Here is a 22,407-nt window from a genome sequence, read left to right on the forward strand (position 1 = left end):
CTCGGAAAGCCACTCCCTGGAGCGCTGCGTGAAAGTTCACAAGCGGCGGACTCTGCCGCCGCCGGGGCAAAGCCACTCCCTGGAGCGCTGCGTGAAAGTTCACAAGCGGCGGACTCTGCCGCCGCCGAGAGACCCGTCCCCGCCGTGGCTGCTCGGGACGCGAGTGTCCGTGTCCGTGTGTGCCGGAGCCCGCCCGGCGTTTCGGCGCGGACCAGCAGATGGCGGCGCCGCCCCGGCTGGGCGCGCAGCCCCGCGCACGGCGCTGCCGCTGAGCCCCGCTCCGGTTACAGCCCTCCCCCGCCCCCGCCCTCCGCCGCGGTGTCTCCCTCCCTCCCCGCCACCTCCCCGCCTGTCACTACCACGCCGGAGAGCCACCATGGCGCACGGCGGGCCACGCGTGTCCGCCGCTGCCGCTCCGCGCGGGGCTGCCCGGCTGCCGCCGCCGCCGCTGCTGCTGCTGCTGCTTCTGCTGCCGCCGCTGCTGGGCGCCGCCGCCGCGCCGCGCTGCGCGGAGCCCTGCGGCCGCCCGCGCCCCGTAGCCCTGACCCGCGGGGCGCGCAGCCCGCCGGAGCCGCGGCGCGGCGGCGGGGCGGCGGCGGGGAGCAGCCGCTCCAGGAGAGCATCCTTGGCGGCCGGCCGGGAGCAGGTCTCCCTCATCAGCACCTCCTTCGTGCTGAAAGGGGACGCGTCTCACAACCAGGCGATGGTGCACTGGACGGGCGAGAACAGCAGCGTGAGTGCGAGGGGCAGTGCGGGCCGGGGTTGGGGTCCCTGCCCTTGCCTTTGCTTTRCTCTCCCAATCTGCGGGGCGCAACCTGCGCTCCGCCGGCCTCGGTGCGGCCGGAGCGCGCTGCTCCCTCCTCCCCTTGGGCGGCCCGGGGCTCGGGACTCTCCGCGGGCAGCGCTCGGGGTGCTGCGGACGGTGAGGTGCCGCCGGAGGCGAAGCGCCGCCGTGATCGGGCCGGCGCCGCGTACCCCTCACTACTTCYCCAGAAGTTTGGAAAGTTTGCAAGCGCGCATCTTGCAGAGGCGCCGGGTGCGCGGTGTGCGCCGCGCTGCGAGGAGGAGGAGGAGGAGGGCGGTTTGGCTCCGGGCTGGCGAGGCGGTGTCCGTGTGCGGGCTGCGTGCCCCCGGGTCTGTGCTAGGGTATCCGGGTAAAAGAGAGGCAGGGACGAACTGCGGCGCGGGGATTATCTCCTCCAGCCCCGCATGAAGTCCCAGATTAAATTGTCGAGGTTTAATCGATTCACGCGATTCAGTCATCCCCGTGTAATCTCCCCCGCGCTGCGCTCTGCCTCCTCAAGCGCCGGGGAGAGAAAAACCCGAAACAGACCGAAAATGAAATAAAACGCACCTCTGGGCTTGAAGTGGTGTGAGCAGCAGGAGTGAGCGGGACGGCCCCGCCGGGCGCCGCATGAGCGTAGGGGCGTCCCGCAAATAGCAGCAGTTCGGAATAGCAGCAGCTCTCCGAGGGGGCTTTTACAGACACATCGGTGGATAAAAATCGTGCTCTGGGACCAGTGATACTGCATTAGAGCATCAATGTTCACAACTTTCCACAGTTAAAGCAGTGTGTTTTGCCTTATTGTTTTTCTGTTTTAGATAGCAACTCTTACGGTGAGTGCCCCTAGTATTTTTTAAAGTAAGTTTCAATTTCAGTTAGGCTTCACTTCTTTATTTATTAATCCATTAATAGTTGTGTATTCACACGGGTGGTTCCGGGGATTTGCTTCTTCTAATTTATCCTTCACTGAAACATTATATCATAACAGTGGGCGTCATGGATAAATATTACAATATTGCAATATTACAATATTGCACTGTCTGTGTAACTTCATAGTCAGGAAAATATCGTTATGAAGGCTTAAGCTGAATTTCCTCCTGGAGGATTTTAGTGTTTCTGGAAAACTCTTGAGCGTTTTTACTGTAGTTCAGCTAAGCTCCGACTGCTTGAACTCTGTGAATTTAGTATAAAGTTTTCTTAAACTTGTTTCAGAGTGCATGTGTGATACTTCCCATAAGTATGTGAACTATCATCCTTTCTCTAGGACCTGAAGTCCTGGGTGTTTGCCTGTTTTGCTAGGAAGTCAGCCAGGATGTGGAGCTGCTAAGGCTCCCCTGATGAGGATGCAGTGCTTCCCTGGAGCATGCTGAGTGCTTATGTTAATGCTCTTGTATAATCAGGTGTCAGAGTTGAAGTCAGCATCATAAAGCTTGACACTTTCAAAGGAAGTTTTTGATTTGCTCAGGAAGGAAGTGTAAGATGATGGTCATTTTCTGTGAAAAGACAGTGTTGCAAATCAGCAGCATCAGCTATTCTGATTCTGTCCTTCCTCCATTTCTCTGCTATTAGACTGCTGCTGTTTTTTTTTGTGGACATTGCTTGCAGGCTGTTAGGACAGCTTCCTTGAAGATTTCAGTATTAAAAAGTTGGCATAAGTTCATTTTTTTTGACATMGAAGGCAAGAAACAGCTTTCATGCGAAGTGTTCTGCACTCTAAAATGAATATAGTAGAACCTTGCTAATCCACAGTTATGACTAGCGGTCTCGCCTCGCCTCTCTGCAAAGATTTAATAACAGATGCTGCACTGAAGGCTTGTATTGCTAAAATGTTATTATTTTTTCACAGTATGCTGCAGCTCACTTACTAGAATACTACCACATAGTCTTTTCAAAAGCAAAGATAAATGGCAACTGTCAGAATAAATGAAAGTGATTACTGTCTTTGCTGTAACTTAGTTCTTTTTTTGTTTGCTTAGTTGCTATCTACTAATCAGTATTGCAGGATGACACACTCATCATTAATGCCTACAAAAGCTCTCTACATTATTTATACATTAAATAAAAATACTTTTGCAGAGTTACTATTATGCTTACTTTGCCTGCCATCAGGTGATTACTGTCAAGCAAGACTGTATTTGTAAAAGTGACCTGGGAATGAAAGACTCTTTGCTGCCTTAACCCAAATGAAAGCAGCCAGTCTTTGGACTGGATATTTTACAGTATGACTGTCAGCATTTTTTTCAGCTTCTTTCCATGTTAGTTAACTTTGTTTTATTGCATGCCTCTGGAAGAGAGCTGAGTTTAACAAAAGAATATCCACAGAAAAATGATTTGTAATGAAAGTTTGTGGATTTTTTTTAAGGAGTGGATGAAATACATTAAGCTCAAAGGAAACAGGATGGGCTCAGGGGGACTGGAGATAATTTTGCTGCATGTTTGTAGGTGATATTAAAACAATGGAAAATAAGGACCTGATCCTGAACATATTTAAGGTAGTCTTCAACGTCTGCTTGTTTAAATAGATATGTATGTATTTATTTATATGTCTCTGGATTATTTAGGGGTAGGGATGCTATGATCCAGTGCTTCTCARTCATGCCACCTTATCCTGTGTTCTTAAATCTGTGGCAACTTTCTCCTTGCCTTRGAAGCACAGGCTTGAGCCATGAAGCTCTGTTCTGCCCCAGGTTCATTGCAGTCAAGGAGAGGTCTGTCATTCCTACAGTGGGGTTTTGGATCAGGCCCTGGGAACCTCAGGAGGCACTCAGCAATCTTAAAGTGTCACTACACACATCTGGCACCTCATTGGAGGTACTCAGCACTTTGTAAACCAAGGAGCTAAACTAGTTCCTTTACCCTTTACGGCTGTGTGGCTGAAAATTTGACAGTGATGAGCTCCAGATGACCACATATCCTCTTAAACACCTCACCTAGTAAAATAAATGAAGAATAAATGTGCAATAGGATTATACCTTTGAGCTCCATGATGAAGAGACAAATAATTATAAAAGCAGAGGGGGCAGCTGCGTCTCTGAGGAAAGTTCACCTGCTTGAATAGTTCATTGAAAGTGCTGCCATGGAGTACTCGTGTGTGGATCAAGGGCATATACAGAARTGTGGGACAGAGGTTAGGTTGATGTGCACATGGAGTTTTAAAAAAAATAATTTGCATCGTGTAAATCATCCTGTGCTGCAACAGTAGAAGCACGAGATTTCTGGTTGCATAACTGTCTTGAAAGAAACTAGGGAGGCTATAAATTAAATTGGTCCTCTCTCCTCCTCCTTTTCTGTACTGATGTTTACTTATTATGCTCTTCTAATGCTGTTAGTTTTGTGAGTTAGAGAAATGGTGGCTTTGATAGTGCAGCAGAGGATATGGTTGCACGGATTGTAAAGTGGACTTGAGTCACTGGGAAGATCAGGGTACACTTCCTTGCTTTGTCAAAGAGAGCTGTATCGGGAGTTGTGCAAATTACTTCCCGCTCTGTGTCCTCGTTACTTATTTACAAATCCTGTAAACAAAGAGCATGTCCCCAACCTTTCTTGGCAGTGGGATGTATGGTCAAAACCATCACTGGTGATGCAAGTCTTGCAAAGCCAGGAATTGTCACAGCAAGAGTGTACGTGGTTAGTGAATTCCTGCAATTAGTATTTGTGCTCTCGGTCCCCTCTGCCCTCAGAAATCTGTTGTGTGGTCTTATTTTCAAACAAAGGCTCATGCAAGTGGAACTAATTTTGCTGCCAGTCTTAAAATATCATAAACTGAAGACATGACAGGTGGGTGGTGCAACAYACAGTTTACTGTGGGAAGGGCAAGTAATTGACATCTGTGTAATTGATAAATAACATTGAGAATTGGGACGTGTAAGTAGCATGCTAAAAGAATAGCCCTCAGTGTGTTAAGCTAAATATGCATGTGCCCAGATTTACTGAAAATATGCATCCCTTTCTGATTTGGGGGAAAAATATTCAATTTGAAAAAAACTTACTTTTCTTTAGGAGAGACCTTAGTCATCCCAGGAGGTTTTTTTTTAGTGCTAGATAAGCAACTTTGTTTGCAAAACTGTATTCTTTTTGACCCTTCTGAAGAATTCCCATTCTGCATTAATACTAGCCAATTTAAAAAAAAAATCAAAGCCAAAGCAGAAATAGGGGGAGAATAAGACTTGTATTCACAATTGATTTTGATTCAGGGGCTGCTCTTCATGCTGTGTGCAGACTACTAACGTGTTGTGAGCAGGACTTTGGCCAGCTATTTCCAMGTCTGCAGTTTCATGGTGCCAGTATTTCCCTTTTTTTGTTTGTTGTTAAAATGTTAAGTTCATTCAGATGCTTATTTGTCCAGTAACTTGAYGTTATGATGCCCCATAAACATGTAGCTCTTTGTTACATAAAAATCGGTAAATAAACACACCATTTCTTTTCAAGACTTAATTATTTAGCAGCACCTTACCAGAAAGGAAGACTTATTGCACAGATATTGCTACACACAAAAACTTCAGCTGATCCAGACTTTTCTGTATTTGATACAMAAATACTTCATTTAATTTAGGAACTATTGCTCTTTTTGATGCAGTTTCACCATATATGATTTGTAGAGCACAGTGAGCATTACATGTATTCTTCTGGCAGATATTTTATTTAATTGGTTTTCTGTTTTGTTCAGTTTGCAATAAATTGTGAGGAAAACTACAAAAAGCATTTAMTTCAATATTACTGTAGCAGTACCTGTAGTGGTAAATGTAGTCATCTATGCAAGCTGGGCAGAAGTCCATTTGTAGTAAGGTTTGGGTGGTGTTTCTGCAGAGCAGCCAGTCTACATTTTATGAAACTAAAGGGAGCATGAGGTCAAAAATTTTGACAGCTCAGACCTTTGATAAATGGCAGATATATTGCAAAGTGAAAAGCAGATTTCCCATAGGGAGGGTTTTTCTTAAAATTCCTTGAGATGATAGTGTGATTATAAAAACAAACAGAAACCAAACCCAATAATCATATTTGAATGGAACAGCAGAATCCCACATGGAAAGTGGAATGATTTTAATCTGATTGAAGTAACACAGGGGTTTAACATTTCTTTTTCCTTTTTCTTTTTTAATGGTATGAAGTTTCTGGCTTACTTCATCTATTTGCTTCTACCAGCCACTGTTTTCTCTATCAGCCTTACATCTTGCTGTAAGTCATATTGCTGCCTGCTGAGCTCTCTCCACAGTTCAGCAAATTCCAACTGCTGAAGGAAAGAGAGCACCTCTTCTCATCCCCTAACTAGAMACTTAAAATTGAAACACACTTTAATTAGTAAATGTGTGTTTCAAACATGCTTCAAAGTCCTCCTCCACAAACAGCCCTCCACAGCTGCAGCCATACCTGGTTTTACCTGGTTTGCTGGTTTAACTGGCATTACCTGGATTGCTTAGGAGCAAGCTATTATACCAATGCTGCTGTGCTGACAATGGGATGAGCTCAGTTTAAATCTGGGAGGAAAGTTTAACAATGTACACTCAAGAGAGACATTAGATTGAAATCCTCCCTCTGATACTGCTGATGTATTACGTGTGCATGATAAACCAAATCTGGTTTAGTAACAATCATCAGGTCCGTGTTTAGGCTGGGGATAGCAGTTCACATCTCACAGCGGGAGCASGATGCATTCTTCTCAAGCTTGATGGTCTTAGAAATCTACTGATAGAGATTTCAGGATAAAGAAATGAGGACACCACTTTTGATTTTATTAAAATTCAACAGAGTAGTAGATCCTTGTTGAAAGAACAGAAAGGGAAAAAGATGAGCTTTTCATAAAAACAGTAATTGTTCTGCTATAATTGGAAGCTCTCTAAGGTGTGTGCCACTTTACGAATTTAAAACATGAAACTGCCTAGATTATAGAAGCTTTTATGCCAAGTCCTTTGTTTGTCCAAATATATTTTATGGCTCTGTCAGTTAAGACCAAAGGCTGTTCACATAAAGGAGAAAGAATCTGCAGTACAGTCAAGTGGGGTCCTTCTATGTTCTGAAAACTCAACTTCATTTAAGCAAAAGCTGCAAGTATAGATTGAAAGTAATCTGTAGTATATGACTTCTTGATACAGCTCAGAATGAAACCTGATGACTTGCAACATTCCTTCAGCATTTTTATTCTCCAAGTTTCACATTCCTTACCAAACATTCCCATCCCCAWCCCCCTGTCCTGGTAACAATAATTTAAAACTCTAAGAAATCACCAATTACAAAATCACTTTTGAAGAAATAATGGATGGGATCCTTTGCCTTGCCTTGCTTCTTTAGGAAGGAAAAAATTCTCYACTGCAAGGGTGGCAATACGCTGCAAAAAGCTGCCCATAGAATCCTATCCCAGGAGCTGTCCCAGGCCAGGCTGGATGGGGCTTTGAGATACCTGGTCTAGTGGAAGGTTAAGGTTAGGGTTGGATCTAGATGAACTTARGGGTCTCTTCCAAACCAAACYATTCTGTGATTCTATGATTYAGTTTTGAAATCTGAGCTTGGACTYCTGCAGCAGGAAGGGGATGGGWAGGGTCTCTGCATTGATCCCTGACAATCTTAACAGGCGTGCCTGGGAGAGCTTGGCACATTTGCTGGATTTCTAAAAAAATCTGATTTGCTGACCTTGGTGTGATGAGTAGAATTTCATTATATCATTTGTGTATTCACAATAAAATTGTGGTTTTCTGTGTGGGYGGGAGTAACTGCTGTAAAAAGCCTGTTTTCAGTGAATGATGAATAATCAACTTACCTCTTTAACAGGGGCAAATGTTAAAATATTAGCAGGAGGATAATATTGTCCTGTGCTTGTGAATCCTACTGGATGTCTTCAGCCCTGGATGAGGCTGTTACGGAAAGAGGAGAGATGCTGAGGTGCTGCTGTCTTGCAGGACTGAGAGCCCTTGGCAGAGCTGGTGATGCTCTGTGCAGCCCCATCACGTCTGTGAGCTCTAAGYGGAGTTGTGGTCATGGTGATGCCTTGGGCAAATTAAGGCTTGGCCAGAGACAGAGCATGAGGGTCCAAATGAGCAGCTGTTGCATTAAATTGAGGCTCGATAGGAGTGCCAAAGAAGTTGGCCATTTATCTTACCAGTATCTTCTGAAATACCCCTTGCCTTGCATTGGTGATTTTGCTGTTTCCTACCTGCAAGGTGAGAATAATAGTACTTCTCCATCTCTTAGGTTGGCTTTTCTCTAAATTAGCTTTGCACTTTTGATATTAAAGTAATGTTTATCACCGTAACACCTAAAAGAGGCAGGACTGTAGAAAATCACATCTGTGGTTTTTTTTTTGTTCCTTTGACTGTTTCCCAGCACAGCCCAGGAATTAGAGAAGAAAAGACTCTCACAGGTCATGCAAACTTGTCTATGTGTTCTGATGTTTTGATCAGGGCTCCTTTTAATGTGTAGTCCAGTTTAATTTAAATGCCTAAACTCTGGCACTTCAAGATCATTGAACAGTTTTAAGATTATGTGATTAAAAACATAAAGGTAAATACTTTATCTGTATTTTATATGATTATCTGCCTTTGTTTAGCAATATGATGAAACAACTTTGCTTCTTTCTCAGTCTTTGTACTTTTTCTACTCTTGTAGACTAATAATTATTTCTCAGAATAACATTTATTTTGACCTTAAAAGTTTTATTTTATAGATCACTTTTGCTAGCTCCTTAATTACACCATCTGGATAGGACAGGATCTAGATATAATAGTACCTGTCTATTGTGTATCTGACAGGCACATTTTTAGAAATGCACTTACACACAGAGACTATTGTTCATTTCTGGCATCCTTCTAATCTCTTTTAATGACCTCATGATTATCTGTTTTTCCTAAAAATGGAATCGCAGGATAGGTTTCTTTTTAAAGGGAAGTCATAAAAACAAATAATTTGGTCATGAGCAAAAAAGCWAATTTTTTTTTGTTTCTATGCAGTAACATTGTTAAAAGTTTGTTCTTGTAGATGAAGTAGATGGATTTAATRTTTTTGTTCTCCATTCTCTTTATGAACTTTGTTTCTTTGTCACTGGAAGCCCAGTAAAACTGCGTGAGTGTTGCAGCAGTGTATTAGGAAGCACCAACCCCTGTGATGTGCCCTTACTCCAGGAGAGCAGTAGGCCCGTGTTTACCGGCCAGCGTGTTCAGTTTTAGCAGATGGCAAGCTGCACYCTGTGAAAACACTTTCTTTTAATCRCTGTTAATGTGTCTTGTCTGGCTGCTGGACTGAAAGTGGCACAGGGAAAGAGCAGTCTTCCCCCTGCATGTGGGTGGGCAAGATGTGCACTGGGCTTCTGCTCTGGGTTGGTAGCATTTAGGTGCTKTGTAATACCAATAAATAATGATGATGATGATTGAGAATTGAGCTGTTCCACCTGCAAATTTTATCAGTGCGCAGCTTGGCCTCCCTAACTGAGCTGTGGTGGAGAAATGTTGCTTTTCTCAGGGGTTGAGGAGGAGCCTGTTTATGATTAATGCATTCCCATGCTTCCCTCCACCAGCAATTGTCACTGCAAGGCAGATGCCCAAGGGGATGGAGCTGGAGGGTGAGAGGACTATGTTGGAATCACTGTTTGAGCTTTTGTCACTGTTTCACAGTGGCRAATGTGACTGATTCTGAAGAAATAGTTGTTACTTCATTGAAAACACAATTGTATCAGAGGTAGTAGGCTGCCATAAAATCCTCAAGGGGTGCAATAAGATATTTTTCCTGTGTTTGCTAGCAGAAATATACCTTGTAACTTGGTCTTTTCAGAGGATTGGAAYTGTCTGTGAGTCTAAAGCATCTAAATCTGCAGCAGTGCTCGTTAAATCTTGCCATTTATGGAGAGCAGAATATGCTTCTCTCAGCTCTTGTTTTATGCTTCCACGTATTGTTTTGGGTGTTCAGCCTAAGTAGGCATCAGTGTTAACATAGGTAGAGATAAGAGTATAACCCTGAGGGAACTCGAGATAAGAGTATAACCTTGAGGAAACTCGTGAATCCCTTTAGTATGGGCAGCTCTATTTTATGCATGGTTTTTGAAGGGCTCAGTGGATGAGATATAAAATCAGAAATAAACCAAACAAAWGCAGCATGTGCCAGGAGCAGGTGGATTAGTGGATTACTTTCTGGGTGCACAGAGATCTTTACTGTCAATTACCAGCACYAGTCAATGGGGATCCAAATGGATGTAGTGCACATATGCAATACTCCATCAATCAGTCTGTTGCAGAGCCCAGAAAGTAAATTCCAGGGAGATTTGTAGCAGCAAATGCCTGGAGATGCCCCTGGACCTGGCTGGTGATGCTGGAGCACATGCAATTGGATGTCATAATGCTCTTTTGCCCATCTCACCTCAACCTGCAGTGATTTCCCCAGTGGAAGTCAAAATCAGATTATTAGGATCTGCTATGCATTTGYGTGTTTGTACTTACAGGCTCTAATCTTGATGATTCTTAACTAAAGAAACCCCAGTATCCTACTCCATGGCAGGTTGGTATCAGTAATRAGTTCCCAGCTAGTTTTGAGAGGGATCCCTCATGCTCTTTCTGAGCCCTTYGTGGGGTCCTGTTGAGACTAGTAAGGGTTCACATTAGATGTGTTTGTCACACACGGGTCTATGCATGTGCTAAGAGAACTTCATTCCTTCTGCTTTCTCTCACTTGAGTCTTGGAACCTGCACTTGTTTAACTCCTGTGCATTAGGGCTTTGGAATTTTCAGTGTTGCAGTATTTCATGAGCTTAGAGCATAGAAAAAGCTTTCTTCTCCCACAGATGCCTCCATGCAGGCAGCAAGACTTCATCAAAGTTGCAGCTTTTGATGTAAAAGACCATTTCTTATTTTGTTAATTTGTTTGGCTTTTAATCAGTGGTTTCCTGAGTTTCCCAACCCATTACCSAGCCACAAAATGGCAAGCATGTTAAAAGGTCTCAGCTGTTTTCAGAGCAGTCCTGAAACATGTCTTTTGCCCTGCGTGAGAAGTATAAGTGAACAGAAACTATGCAAAACATTTATGCTGTGAGTAGGGTGCCTTCAGAGTGAGAGCTGTGTCCTGAGCACCAGTGACAGACTACAGAGGACTGACTGTGAGCTCTCTGGTTGCCTTTGACTGTTCTGCTGCTTGGGTGGAAAATTGCAAAGCTGTTACCATTTGTGGTTCTGAGCTTTTCTTTCTCCCTGGATGAGGGAGGCCAATACTGGCAGAGTCAGCTGAGATGTCATGCTCTTCTTTCTGAAGTTTCCTAGCCTGATAGGARAAACAAATATGAAAGAATCCAGATTTTCTTCTTTCTGCTGTTGTATATGACATCCATTGGGGTGCTGCTGAGCACATTCAGGAGGGAAGAGGATGTGTGGATAGAGCACAAGTGTCCATATTTTTGGAGCAAGCAGCCTACTATCAATGTGCTAAATTTCTCTTGGGTCACAAATACTATTATTTAACACTGTCAGAAATCACTGTAAAGAAGAGAAGTAAAAAAATGTGTTTCATGTCAGCTGAACAGCATTTTTGTAGCTTTGCGAAACCCACTTTCTGATTGAGTTAGCTCCTTTCAGCTTTTGTGAAGGAAGATGCAGATCCCTGCATATAGGCTGGATYAGGCACCTTTGCTTAAAATCTTGTAGAATGTAGCTCAGTGAACACGTTTTCAGTATACAGTGAATTACATATGTTCATCTTCATGCAGCATCTTTCAAGGGCTACTGGGCAGAGCACTGAGGGCCACTAAGAGGATCTTCTTTTCCTTCCTTCCTTTCTTCCTCCTGTCCCAGCTGCTTTAAACCAGATGCTTTTTTATAAAGTGGGCTTCATATAGAAAGCTTTGAACCTTTTAATAATCTCATTGTTCCTGAAGAACCATAAGAGAGAATTTTTAATATTTATTGTATAAGCACTTCGTGCCCTATGTTCCATTTCTTGATTAAAAAACCCTTGGGAGTGARATGATTACCATATATAATCCATGTGAGAACTGGTTGTTAGCTGGTAAATTATCAACATAAAACATTTATTTGGTTAGGTTAGCTGGAGAAAGGCGCTTCTTAAACTGGCATGAATTGCTGCAACATAAGAATTGAATGAAAGACAAGCTTCTTCATCAGTGGGTGGACTTGGTTCAGTTTGATCAGTCTGCCATCACACAGGAATGTTCAGGCTGCTTTTTTTTTGTGTGTATTTCTGAGGCAAGAGATGCTTTATGAACACTGGAGCTGMATGAAAAGAAGAGCCTCCACTTCCTGTTTGAATCAATGTCCATATTATTGTGAGGGATTACATCTTGGCTCTAATGTTCGTGACTGTGAAGAGGCTGTTCCTGAAGWTGGGAATGTGAAGCTACAGAAGGATATAATTTTTATCTTGTTTGCAGAAACTGCCAGCAAGTCTGGTTATCGCATTGCTGCACTTTGTGAAGTACATCGAGGCTCCCTGAGGGRGCAGGACTCAGTCCAGCGTGATGTTTCAGCAGCTCACAAGTCAAGCCCATTGAGATGAGAGCACTGAAATTCACATTTAGGCAGAGACTCTGWGCCAGGGAATAATATAAAGAGTTCATAGTCTTTGATCCACGGTCTGTTGTATGTGGATGGTTTGCACAAAATATGCAAGCTTTTTATTTTTCGTAGCCAGTAAATAGACTTGTATTTATTAAGTGAACCTGATTGTCACATTCACTATCACTTGGTCAGAAACTTTGCTCCCCTTTAGGCAAGTTCTGCAGCTGTCCTTTGTTTCTGTTACTTTCCTGTCTGCTTTTTTTGTATGTCTCATTCCTCCTTCCTCCTTTCTTTGTCTCTGTGTGTCTCCTTTGTTACTTTCCTTCATTTCCTTCTCTGCATTAAGTCACCTTTCTCACCCCTGAGGGCTTAAATAGCATCCTCTTCCCCATTCTGTCTGAAAAAAAAGATTTTCAAAGACATGGTTAGTAATGACGCTGACATATCATCAGTTTGGGAGTTGTTACTGCAGTGAAAATAGATGTTCACACTTGCTCACATGTTGTGTGTAGAATTGGACAGGCTGCACGGCATTGCTTAAGGAAATCTTGTGTTCGTGGCAGGATCTGTAGCTCTAGAGCATAGCAACAGCAGATGTTTAAAAAAGAATTGTCTCCAAAATACTTAATCTTAGTTGAAACTGGCCCAGGAGCAGTGTATTCCATCTAATACCAAATCAAAAGCCTCGTAGAAATCTCTTAAACTTACATAGGGTTTGGTTTGGGGACATCCTGTGAAATACACTGCTGTGTCAAGCTTCCAGGTGAGTTTAAATAATCGTAATTAGAAATGAAATACTCAAAATTCCATTTCCAGTTCTGTGATCTGCACATACCATCTAATAAGAATTTTGAATGACTTTGCTGCTTATCCAGGTTTAATTGAAAAATAATCATAATCTATTCAGTGTTAGATTTAATGTATAAAAGAGATACTGCGAACAAAGCACAATTTCTGTAATGTGTATTACTGTAAATTTTATTGTCTGRATTAAGTTCAGATATTAGTGCATAYCATTCTCATACYTGGGTGATGTCATTCTGAGTTKTGACTTTGCCAAGTATRCCTCATTATTACTTTTKGCAGCTGATAGACAATGAATTCTTTCTCCTTTAAATGAAATTAAATATTTACAAGCTGTTACTTATTGTAGGAATTTAAATGAATGAAGCTTCTTTTGAAAACGAATGAAGCTTCTTTTGAAAACAAACGCAAGCTGAGGAAAGCAGAGACAGAAAATGAGTTTGAAACTGTCACAGGAGACTTTGCATCTCATATATCCAAGCTCTTTGGCTTTACCAGAGCYCTGAAAACATGGGAGTCAAATGCAGAAATGTGTAAGGTCTTGRTTTCTGGCATAGCTTATTTCTCTGATGCAAGTGCACTTGCTGTGTAGTCACTGCAGTTCATGGACTGAAAGAAGATGAACAGATTAAGAGTGCTTTTATCTGACATGGAATTGATACTGTCTTATGGGAACGACTTCTAAGAAGAACATGACAATGTCTGTACTAGGCTAGACCTGTGGTTATTTAGGGAAGAGATGAAAATTATGCGATCCTTCACCAGACAACTTTTCTGGCCAACAGCAGTTTGTGGCTCAGGGTTAACTAAAAGCTTTTCAGGTGCAAGAAACACCTTGTTTGTAARCATGAAATGAGAGGGAAGATGAGCTTATGTACTTGCTACTACTGGATTTCTRTTATCCTTTCCATAAAGCTGAATGAGTTCAAATTTTGGGGTGTGTTCTCTAAGTGATTTAAATTTTGTGGATTTGTGGATTTGTCTMTACATTTTAGAATTTTAAAGCCATTTCTTGATTCTATGTTGATTAAATAGTATTTAAATTCAGCCAAGTTATATAAAGTAACAAGTAGTTCTATCAACACAATTTACAAATTATGGGTTTTTTTCTGTTGTAAGTTTCTCACCAATTTGGGTAGCGTAAAGAGTATTATTTGTCTTGAGTGAATGTTGTTTCTGGAAAGAAAGATGCATGGCAAAAGTAGTTTTAGATGCCTTTTTGTTTTTATGGAATTTATTAAATCATCTTTTTATAAGTGTTGATGATGGTACTGTYATATGCAAAAAGTACAAAGCATCCCAAATGTTTTTCCTTGGTTATTTGAAGTTGAATAAATGTTCGTTATATGGACAACCTCATCTAAGCCAGGATTAATTTTAAATTCAAGCCATTATTCTTTTGGTACGTAACCAATACTGTGTATTTTTTATCAACAAGTGAGTCTCATTTTTAATTTATGRAAGTTTACCTGAGAGTATTCAAATGTCTCACCCTTTCCATGTATGAAAATATGCCTTTGATGTCTCAGCATTTGACTTTAAAACMGCTGATCTTCTGGTGTGCTGTATAATAAAGTTGTTTTGATATATACAAGAAATTCTGCTTGTTTGTTCCAAGTTTGCATGGCATAGTTAAGCTAGGTTTTTGTTCAGTAAAAATTGGTAATTCTTTTGAAATGGAAATCAATCCTTTTCTCTTAAGTTGCTCGAAAAGCTTATTAAACAGACATGACCAAGTTTCTTAGRTTTTGCGAAGTGCTGAATGTGAATTTTGAAAATCTTGCTCATTCTTATTATAAATAGTTCATGAGTTTTAAATAAAGATTTCTAGTGCTCTCCTTCCATTTTTAATATTGTATTGAAGGACATCAGTAAAAGCTTCAATTACAGTGGTCTGTCTGTAGACTCCCTGGGAACCCAAGCTGTGATTGTATTTCTTAGATAGAGTAAAGGTGCATTATTTCATTGACTCAAATTTCACCCATTATGGAAAGATTCTTGGCTTTAATTTGTTTCAGGGGTAGTGGAATGGTAACAGTAATGAAAAGGAAGAGGTGCAAGAGCTTACAAAGTGGAGAAAAGTACAGACACAAGTAATAACCCAAGAATATRTTTTAATTTTTGAATTCCACAGTGTTCTTTCTTACTGTTCTTGYTCTTCTTTTTATTTTTCTCTAAAAYTCTATRTTATTGCATTTATCTAGAAGAAACAAGCCTCTTAGTATGAGCAGCGGATTGTTATTTTTTTACCTTTCTTTGTCTTCCTGCCCTCTCTTAGTCCTCTACCTTCCTTTCTATGGATTGGTTAATTTAATCTTTCTAACTACTGTGTGTTCAGCATCACTAGGGTCAGCATGTTACGTATGGAAGACACATCAGTTGAAGGAAACTAATATCCCAATCAACTTACACCAGTGCAGGTAGAGGGAAACCAGCTGGCATGAGTGAATTGATTTCTGCATCAATYTCCTTTGCACAGGCAGTCAGTTTGGCAGAGAAAAACGAGACCTGGGTCCTCATCACTTCCCTGTGGCAGAAGGCTCTGTACAGTGGAGTTTGATCCTCCTGAGCTCACTGCTGCACTCACTGAGCTGTGGAAGCAGTGATTCCCCATAAGGTGTCACTGAGCCCAAAGCCCATAAAAGACCCCACAGTGTGTTTCGGGTCACATCCYTGGGCTAATAACAACCATACCAGTCACCATGTTAGCTAAGAGGTATTTAAGCCCCAAAAGCCTTAGGAGGCTCTCATCTCTCGTTGGTAACAGCATGAGGCTCGTCCTGACAACAGAAGCAGCACCAATTCTATTTGTAATTTTTTGCAGTTTATGAATCATGTGCATGCTGAGGAATGTCACACAAGTAGGCTTCATTATTATACCTATATGGGGAAGAAACATGGTTTTCTTCCCTCACTTTTTTGGTGAAGGAACAGTGGTGCAGCAAACCAAGTCTGTTCAATACTAAAAATTTTCAGGGCATTATACTGTGTAACTTAGGTAATTGCTTAAATAGTCAAGTTAAAGAGAAAATAATTAGAAGGCTAATTTGGATTCATCCTTCTTTATCACCACTTAAAGATGTTGACTGTAGGGTTCTGTTACTGCTTCATTTAGCTTGACTCTTGCAATGACTTAAGTCCTGCATGTCAAACTGTTCCTTGTTCAGAGATGAGATTGGGGATCAGAGCATGTAGCACTCGTGGCTCTTCTGATCACATAGAGTGTGGAGCAAATAAGCTGACATTGGCTWACACAAGAGAACAGACTTGCTCTGCTTTGGTCCCAAAGGTGTCATTGATTCTATTTGCAGTACATGGTCAAATATTTGTCTGTGGTRTCAGAGAGGTTAACAAAAGGTTGTCATAGGGCAGTGTTCGTCACATTTACTTGTTGATAGGACAGTATAATGTCAGCATGTCGTGGTGCAAATGTCATCATTTTGTGATGTGGCAAATTGTCCCCAAGGATAGACTTTTTAAGAGATCCTAGTAGATGTTGGAAAAATGAGTAAGTTTAGACTGACTTTATTTGTGTCATAGTCAGGAACAATCAGAAGTTTAGAAAGCAAAGCTTGCAGCAATTTGTATCAATTTTCATTCTTGAAGGGTCTTTGCTAATGTCACAAACTTTAGTCATTATATATGTGATTCTTCCTTAGCAGGCAAATTTGTTGATGCATCATGCTTCAAGGCWGCTGCAGAGATGACAGTTTTTCAGTAATAAATGTGTTTAATTGGACTGTTCTCCATTTGTAGCAAACTGAATTTTCCTATTTTGACCACAAAATAGTAGGAGAATTTGGACAGTTTCCAGTCTGTCAAAATTTAGGCGCAATAGGAAGTAAGATAATTTTGTTTGTATTTGTTCTGTCCTTCATTCAAACCTTGTTAGAGGCCACTGTGAGGCATACTAAGCAGTGCTGCTTGCACTTTATCTACAAGGAAAATTCTGCTGGGATGGTTGTGCTATGTTAACACAAGTCAACCCAATCACACATGTGTTTTGTGTTGCAGTGTATTCCTGGGCCRTTCCCATGTGTGCCTGACACATACTGTAACAAATTGAAGGAGAGGATRTTCAGTAGTTTCCAGAAGACATTTTAAATAAAATTAAGACATGTAACCTTCACTGCAGTCAAGGCCTTTGAGAATATTGATTGGGTCAAGAGAACTGTACTCTATGAACTTTCCTTGCTGCACTTGGCCAATACTGAGATAATTCTCTGTGATGACACCAGGCTGTAACTTCTCACTGAGGAAGAGAAATTGAGTAAAGAGAATAGTGTTTGTTGCGTATGAACAGTATTGACCAAACTTTAAACAGCTTTCTAATCAAGATATTTGGATATTGGGCTCTTTTTTCAAACTATTTGATCCAGAGGTAATGCACAGCCAATCCTTTTCAGTAAATTTGCAAAGTAGGAAATTTTTACTCAGATTGCCCACAGTATAAGCCTCTGTTCCCATAGTTTCTGCCTCAATGATAGACTTCAGGTGAGTTGYGATTTCTCTACATAGGACTGTTGGYGGTTTCATCTTGATGTGTTCCTGCAGAAATGGCAAATGAGGTGGGTCCAGTTGTTTTTGATTCTCTTGGGCTTCAGTAGAACCACTTTTGGTTTGTGGGACTTCCAGAGGCTTTCTGTTTAATCTTGAGCAGGTATCTTGAATCTTTCTATATCTAAATGTCAAATACGGAAGTCTTGTTCTGCCTTTTTGGTTATACGGGCAACATCAAAGATCATGAAATTGTTGGCTACTTAGGAAATTTATGTGATCATGTTACCACAGGTAAACAGAAGGGAAAGAGTGGCAATCTACACAGGAAAGTTATTTTTCTGATGTTAGTCTGATATAAGGGAAGCTCATTTTACAGTCCCTTATCCAGAGCTTTCATGTGGCTTTACRTCCTACATGGTATTGCTTTTTAAATGCTGTACTGTTCAAACAGTAGAGAATTGTGAATGATTTTCCATTTTCAAATATTTTTAATGCTTTTTACTTGCATTAGTGAAAAATCCTTCTTATTAAACCTCTTGTAATTTTGATATATACTATTTTCTTTCATAATAACATCTATTTTAAAAATACTTGGGCAATGTTACCTTCCTTAATGAATGTTTGATATTTTTAAGATTAGTTTTCTCAGCTATATGTTTTTTTTAAATTTTAGTTTGGTAAGAGTTATAAATTTCTTAGAATCATTGCATACATAATAATTTGAAATGTGTCTGGCATTAGTTCTGTAAAAACAATCTGGATGTTCTCTGATCTGGATCTACAGAGTCATAAAATATATATGGCACTGWATTAAGTTTTATAATGCTCATTACTTCAGTGTTGTACCTGTTGGGTAGAAAATCACTGAAGCGAATGAAGAGTATTGCTCTTTGGGCAGCAGAAATATTGGAAGTGCTTTTACATGGTCCCTTCTAGAGATGAGTWTCACTGCAAGGTTCAGCAAAGAGATAATTAGTATTTAAACTATTTGMGAAGGAATATGACTCCTTCTTCTGACAAGAAGAATTACAAATCAGGAGAGTGCTGCAGAAGTTTTATTTGGGCTAAAATAATTGCCACATGAGGTCTTAATGGGGGATATCTGTGGTCTAGGAGAGTGAGGTTATAACTTATAATAGTAGGACCTTGTTTTGAATCCTGAATCTTTCACATGACTGTCATTGTAATTTGGGGCAATGCTCTTTGTTCCTGTTCCACTTGTTAGAGCTTAATTAGCAACGTAATCTGTGTGTCTTTAATATTAACTGGGCCTTCATGTTTAGTTACTTTCAGGGTCAATTGCTAAGCTACTTAGACAACAAATTTAACCTACCTGCTTTATAATCACTGTAACTGTATTCTTGAAGACCTGAGGGGACTACATGTGTTGTACAACATTGACCATTGCCCCCCAGCAACGAGCTCCAAGAGGTTAAATATTTATATAATGCTAGTCAACCTTCTGCTTATAACTATAGCCTTAATAAACCTCAATATCTGTCTTGATATTTTTGAAAGGGATTTTAATTTATGCTCTGTAGTAGATGTATTTACTTAATGAAGATTGTGTTAGCAWTGCTAATGGTCATAATAAGTTTAGTTTCAAAAGATGCTTGCTTTGAAATTTATTGCAAAAGAGTGTAAGTGCCACCATTTACTTGGGAATGTCTATGAGAAAGCCATGTTGATGTTTTAATTTTAGAATACTTTATCATAGCATTCCACTTTCATTACTGAAGAGCCAGTTACTTGTTCTCAGAAGAGTTGTACAGGGTATGCATRGTAGTGAAAAGCCATAAGAAATGTGTAAGTTTGTGGTGGCTGTATAACCCCAGTGCAGTTTGGTGTGATTAGAGCTTGTAATCACAATCTTGGATGTAAGCAGCTCCTGAGTGTAAAGCATGGCAGGCAAGCCCCATTTATGTTAGTGACTGAGGTTCACCTGTCTGTGGGTGGGGTTTAGGTGCTTTGCAGTTTGTTGAGTTTGCATTCTCCCAGCTTCTAGCCCTCTTAAAACAAAGCCTCCAAGCCCAAGATTGTTTTTAAGTGTATTGGTGTGTACTGGTGTGTACTGGTGCTTGGTGCAGCTCTGCAGCSACTGCACTGATACAGCTGAGACAGACTGGATACAAGCAAGGGGCTGAGAAAAAATGGCCACAGCAGAACGGAAATGTGAACACTGGGAAGTAACTTCACCACTGAATCTGTGTTTTGAAGCAGATTCCTTAATGTGCAGTTTGCTACCTGTTTCTCTGGGTAGCAGTGCTTCCTTAAGCAGCTACAGAGTATTTCCAGACTTACACAAACACTCCCAGCTGGTTTCACTGTAGTTGTTTGTGGAGAACTGAACTGGAGAGAATTTATTGTGATAACAAGAACCTGGACAGCTGAGTTAGACTGTTTTCTTTAATGTCTGATTTAAATCTGCTTTGCTTCAGTTTTCTTCTTTCCCTATTCACTCCATATGGAGAAAAGTTTATTTCCTGTCTGTTTTCATCAAGCTTTAATATCTCTGAAAGCCTTTATTAGACTTCTCCTATATCTTTTGTTCTTTAGATTTAATAACCTCAACTTTGTCATCCTTTCTTGTTGCTCACTTGGTGCTGCTTTTCTAGACTGCTCATCATTTTTATGGTGCTCTTCCAGGCTCTTTCCAAATAATCAGCATTAGTCCTGTGATGCCYTGGCAGGAACACACTCTTCCCTCTTCGAACTGTGGTCTTCTAGGTAGCTTTGTTAATTTTATTGGTAAACTCCATGAAATTAATTCATTTTCTTGCTGACTAAAATAATGTATAAGAAGATTAATCTTTTGGAAAAATATGACTTTTTTTTATTTTATTTCTGTGACTTCTATTTCTCATGGCAAACTCTGCTTTGAATTAGTGTATCTACCTCAAGTCTTGCATAGTGTYATTGGGTTTTGCATGTCATTATCTGGATGTATTTCCTTTCTGGCATATGGGGACACAGCATATGTCCTCCCACGTCTCCTTCCACCTCTACCTCAATGCCCTTTTACTGCTGGGCAGTCTCCTGATGTCCTGTAATGTGTTTTTTTCTTTATTTCTTCTATTTAATCTCCTGACACTGCTGGAATTTTCTTTATCTCCCTCTGCATCCTAAATTTATCAACCTGCTTGAGGTAAATATAGGTAAATTTTGTATAAGCAAAATACACAACTGCTAAAAAAAGTTCTGTTAAAATTAGAAACTCTGTGTGCATATATATATACGCACACACATATATATATATGCACACACATATATATATATGCACACACATATACACACACACACACACACACACACACACATATATATATATATATATATATATATATATACATACTTATTTATGTCTCACTTGAAATAATTTTTAGGTTAATCTCTCCTTTATTTCCTCAACAGAAAATCATTGAAATGTTTATGAATAATGACCTCTGTTTCCTTGGTTGAATGTTTCCTTTTCTCTGTCGCTTTTCCCATGTGGTCAATGTGAAGTCTCTGCTTCTGAAACAGTACCTTATACTTCCCTTAGATTTTGATTTTGGAGTAGGGCCTATAGATGTTATGGTAAAGCAGGTAATATTAYTCAGCAGATGTTAATGCATTAAACATAGGAGTTCAGAGGCAAGCTTCGCACTTTTATTATTATTACTGCACAGCTTTTAAGTGTCCCTGCATCTTCCTAGGTAGATATCTGGAATTTATTGAGTGAAGTAAATTGCTTCTGGGTGTTTACAGGAAAAGTGACAAATGTGATTTGATAATACTGATGATTACACAATTGCCTTTCTGCTGATGAATTCAAAACGTCTTCTGAGAGCAATATAAAATTAAGTGTTACCAAGATCAGACACTGAATTAAAGTAAAACCAAACACTGGTTAAACCCTCAGAACTGCAGAATATCTTGCAGAGGCATTCAGAGAACAGAAGAAAAAATAACAGAATTAGAAGAAAAAAACCCCAAAATGTTAATGAGTTTTACATCTACATGAAGTAAACCGATTTTTTCAGATAAATACAAGTGCATAGCTTACTGAACAGAGCAAAGAGGCAGCATTTCTGGGGCTCCTACCAAGCCATTGMTACCAACGGTGTGATGAAACTGTTGAGGGAAGGCTGTTGAAGAATAACCAGTGGAACATGGGACACCAACGAGCAGATGAGTCTGCTCTGCACATGGGAGTGTTGTGGTAACTTCACACAACATTAGGTGACTTTCTGGTGCAGTTCATGTGTAGTAAAATGCCTCACCGTCTTGCATGCTCTATATGGCAAGCTGAGTAGGTTTCATAGACTGCTGCTGGTAGGAGAAGACTGAAAACTACAGAGCTTGTCACAAATCATAAGGAAACTGCAATGCTGAAGGCATGGAAATGTCTATTTCCCAAGTATTTTTTCRGAGGTCAGTGAAACTTTGTCAGATGTTGTGTACACTGTCTGGGGGGACCTGTGTTGTAAAGAAGCACCTTGAGCTCTAATATGAGAATTACCACTGATAGAGTCTAAAACTTCATTAGTTAAGGACCACACAAAGCTACCGTTGAGGAGAGTGCTAAAGGATGACTCAGCATCCCAGAAGCGAGAGGTCTTGGATCTTCAAAAGACATCATAAAAGATTTGGYATTTAGGTAGTTTCACTGAATATTAAAGAATGCTCTGGATTTGACATTTTTACTGCTTGGACTGTTTTTTAATGCAGTCAGGAAGTTTTTGGAGCTCATGTTGTTCTTGTTGTAGGAAGAAACAAAGGTGAAATTTATAAATAATGTAACAGAGGCTCTGAAAATAATTTGGGACCTGGAAACAGAGCAGAGGAGATTGTGCCAATG

The 22,407-nt window shown here is 40.6% G+C and overlaps 1 protein-coding gene across 1 annotated transcript in view; it reads left to right on the forward strand.

Annotated features, from left to right (window-relative positions):
* The first annotated feature begins 636 nt into the window (after positions 1-636).
* The window catches only part of SORCS2 (sortilin related VPS10 domain containing receptor 2), a 521,698-nt gene continuing 499,927 nt past the window's right edge, over positions 637-22,407 (forward strand). Inside the window, exon 1 of the mRNA XM_057365256.1 lies at positions 637-733. Coding sequence (XP_057221239.1) covers positions 704-733 — 30 coding nt within the window. The 5' untranslated portion in view covers positions 637-703. The remainder of the gene's footprint in view (positions 734-22,407) is intronic.

The sequence above is a fragment of the Malurus melanocephalus genome, unplaced genomic scaffold (genome assembly GCF_030028575.1).
Source record: "Malurus melanocephalus ecotype Western Australia unplaced genomic scaffold, MMel_1.1 scaffold_50, whole genome shotgun sequence".
NCBI classification, from domain to species: domain Eukaryota; kingdom Metazoa; phylum Chordata; class Aves; order Passeriformes; family Maluridae; genus Malurus; species Malurus melanocephalus.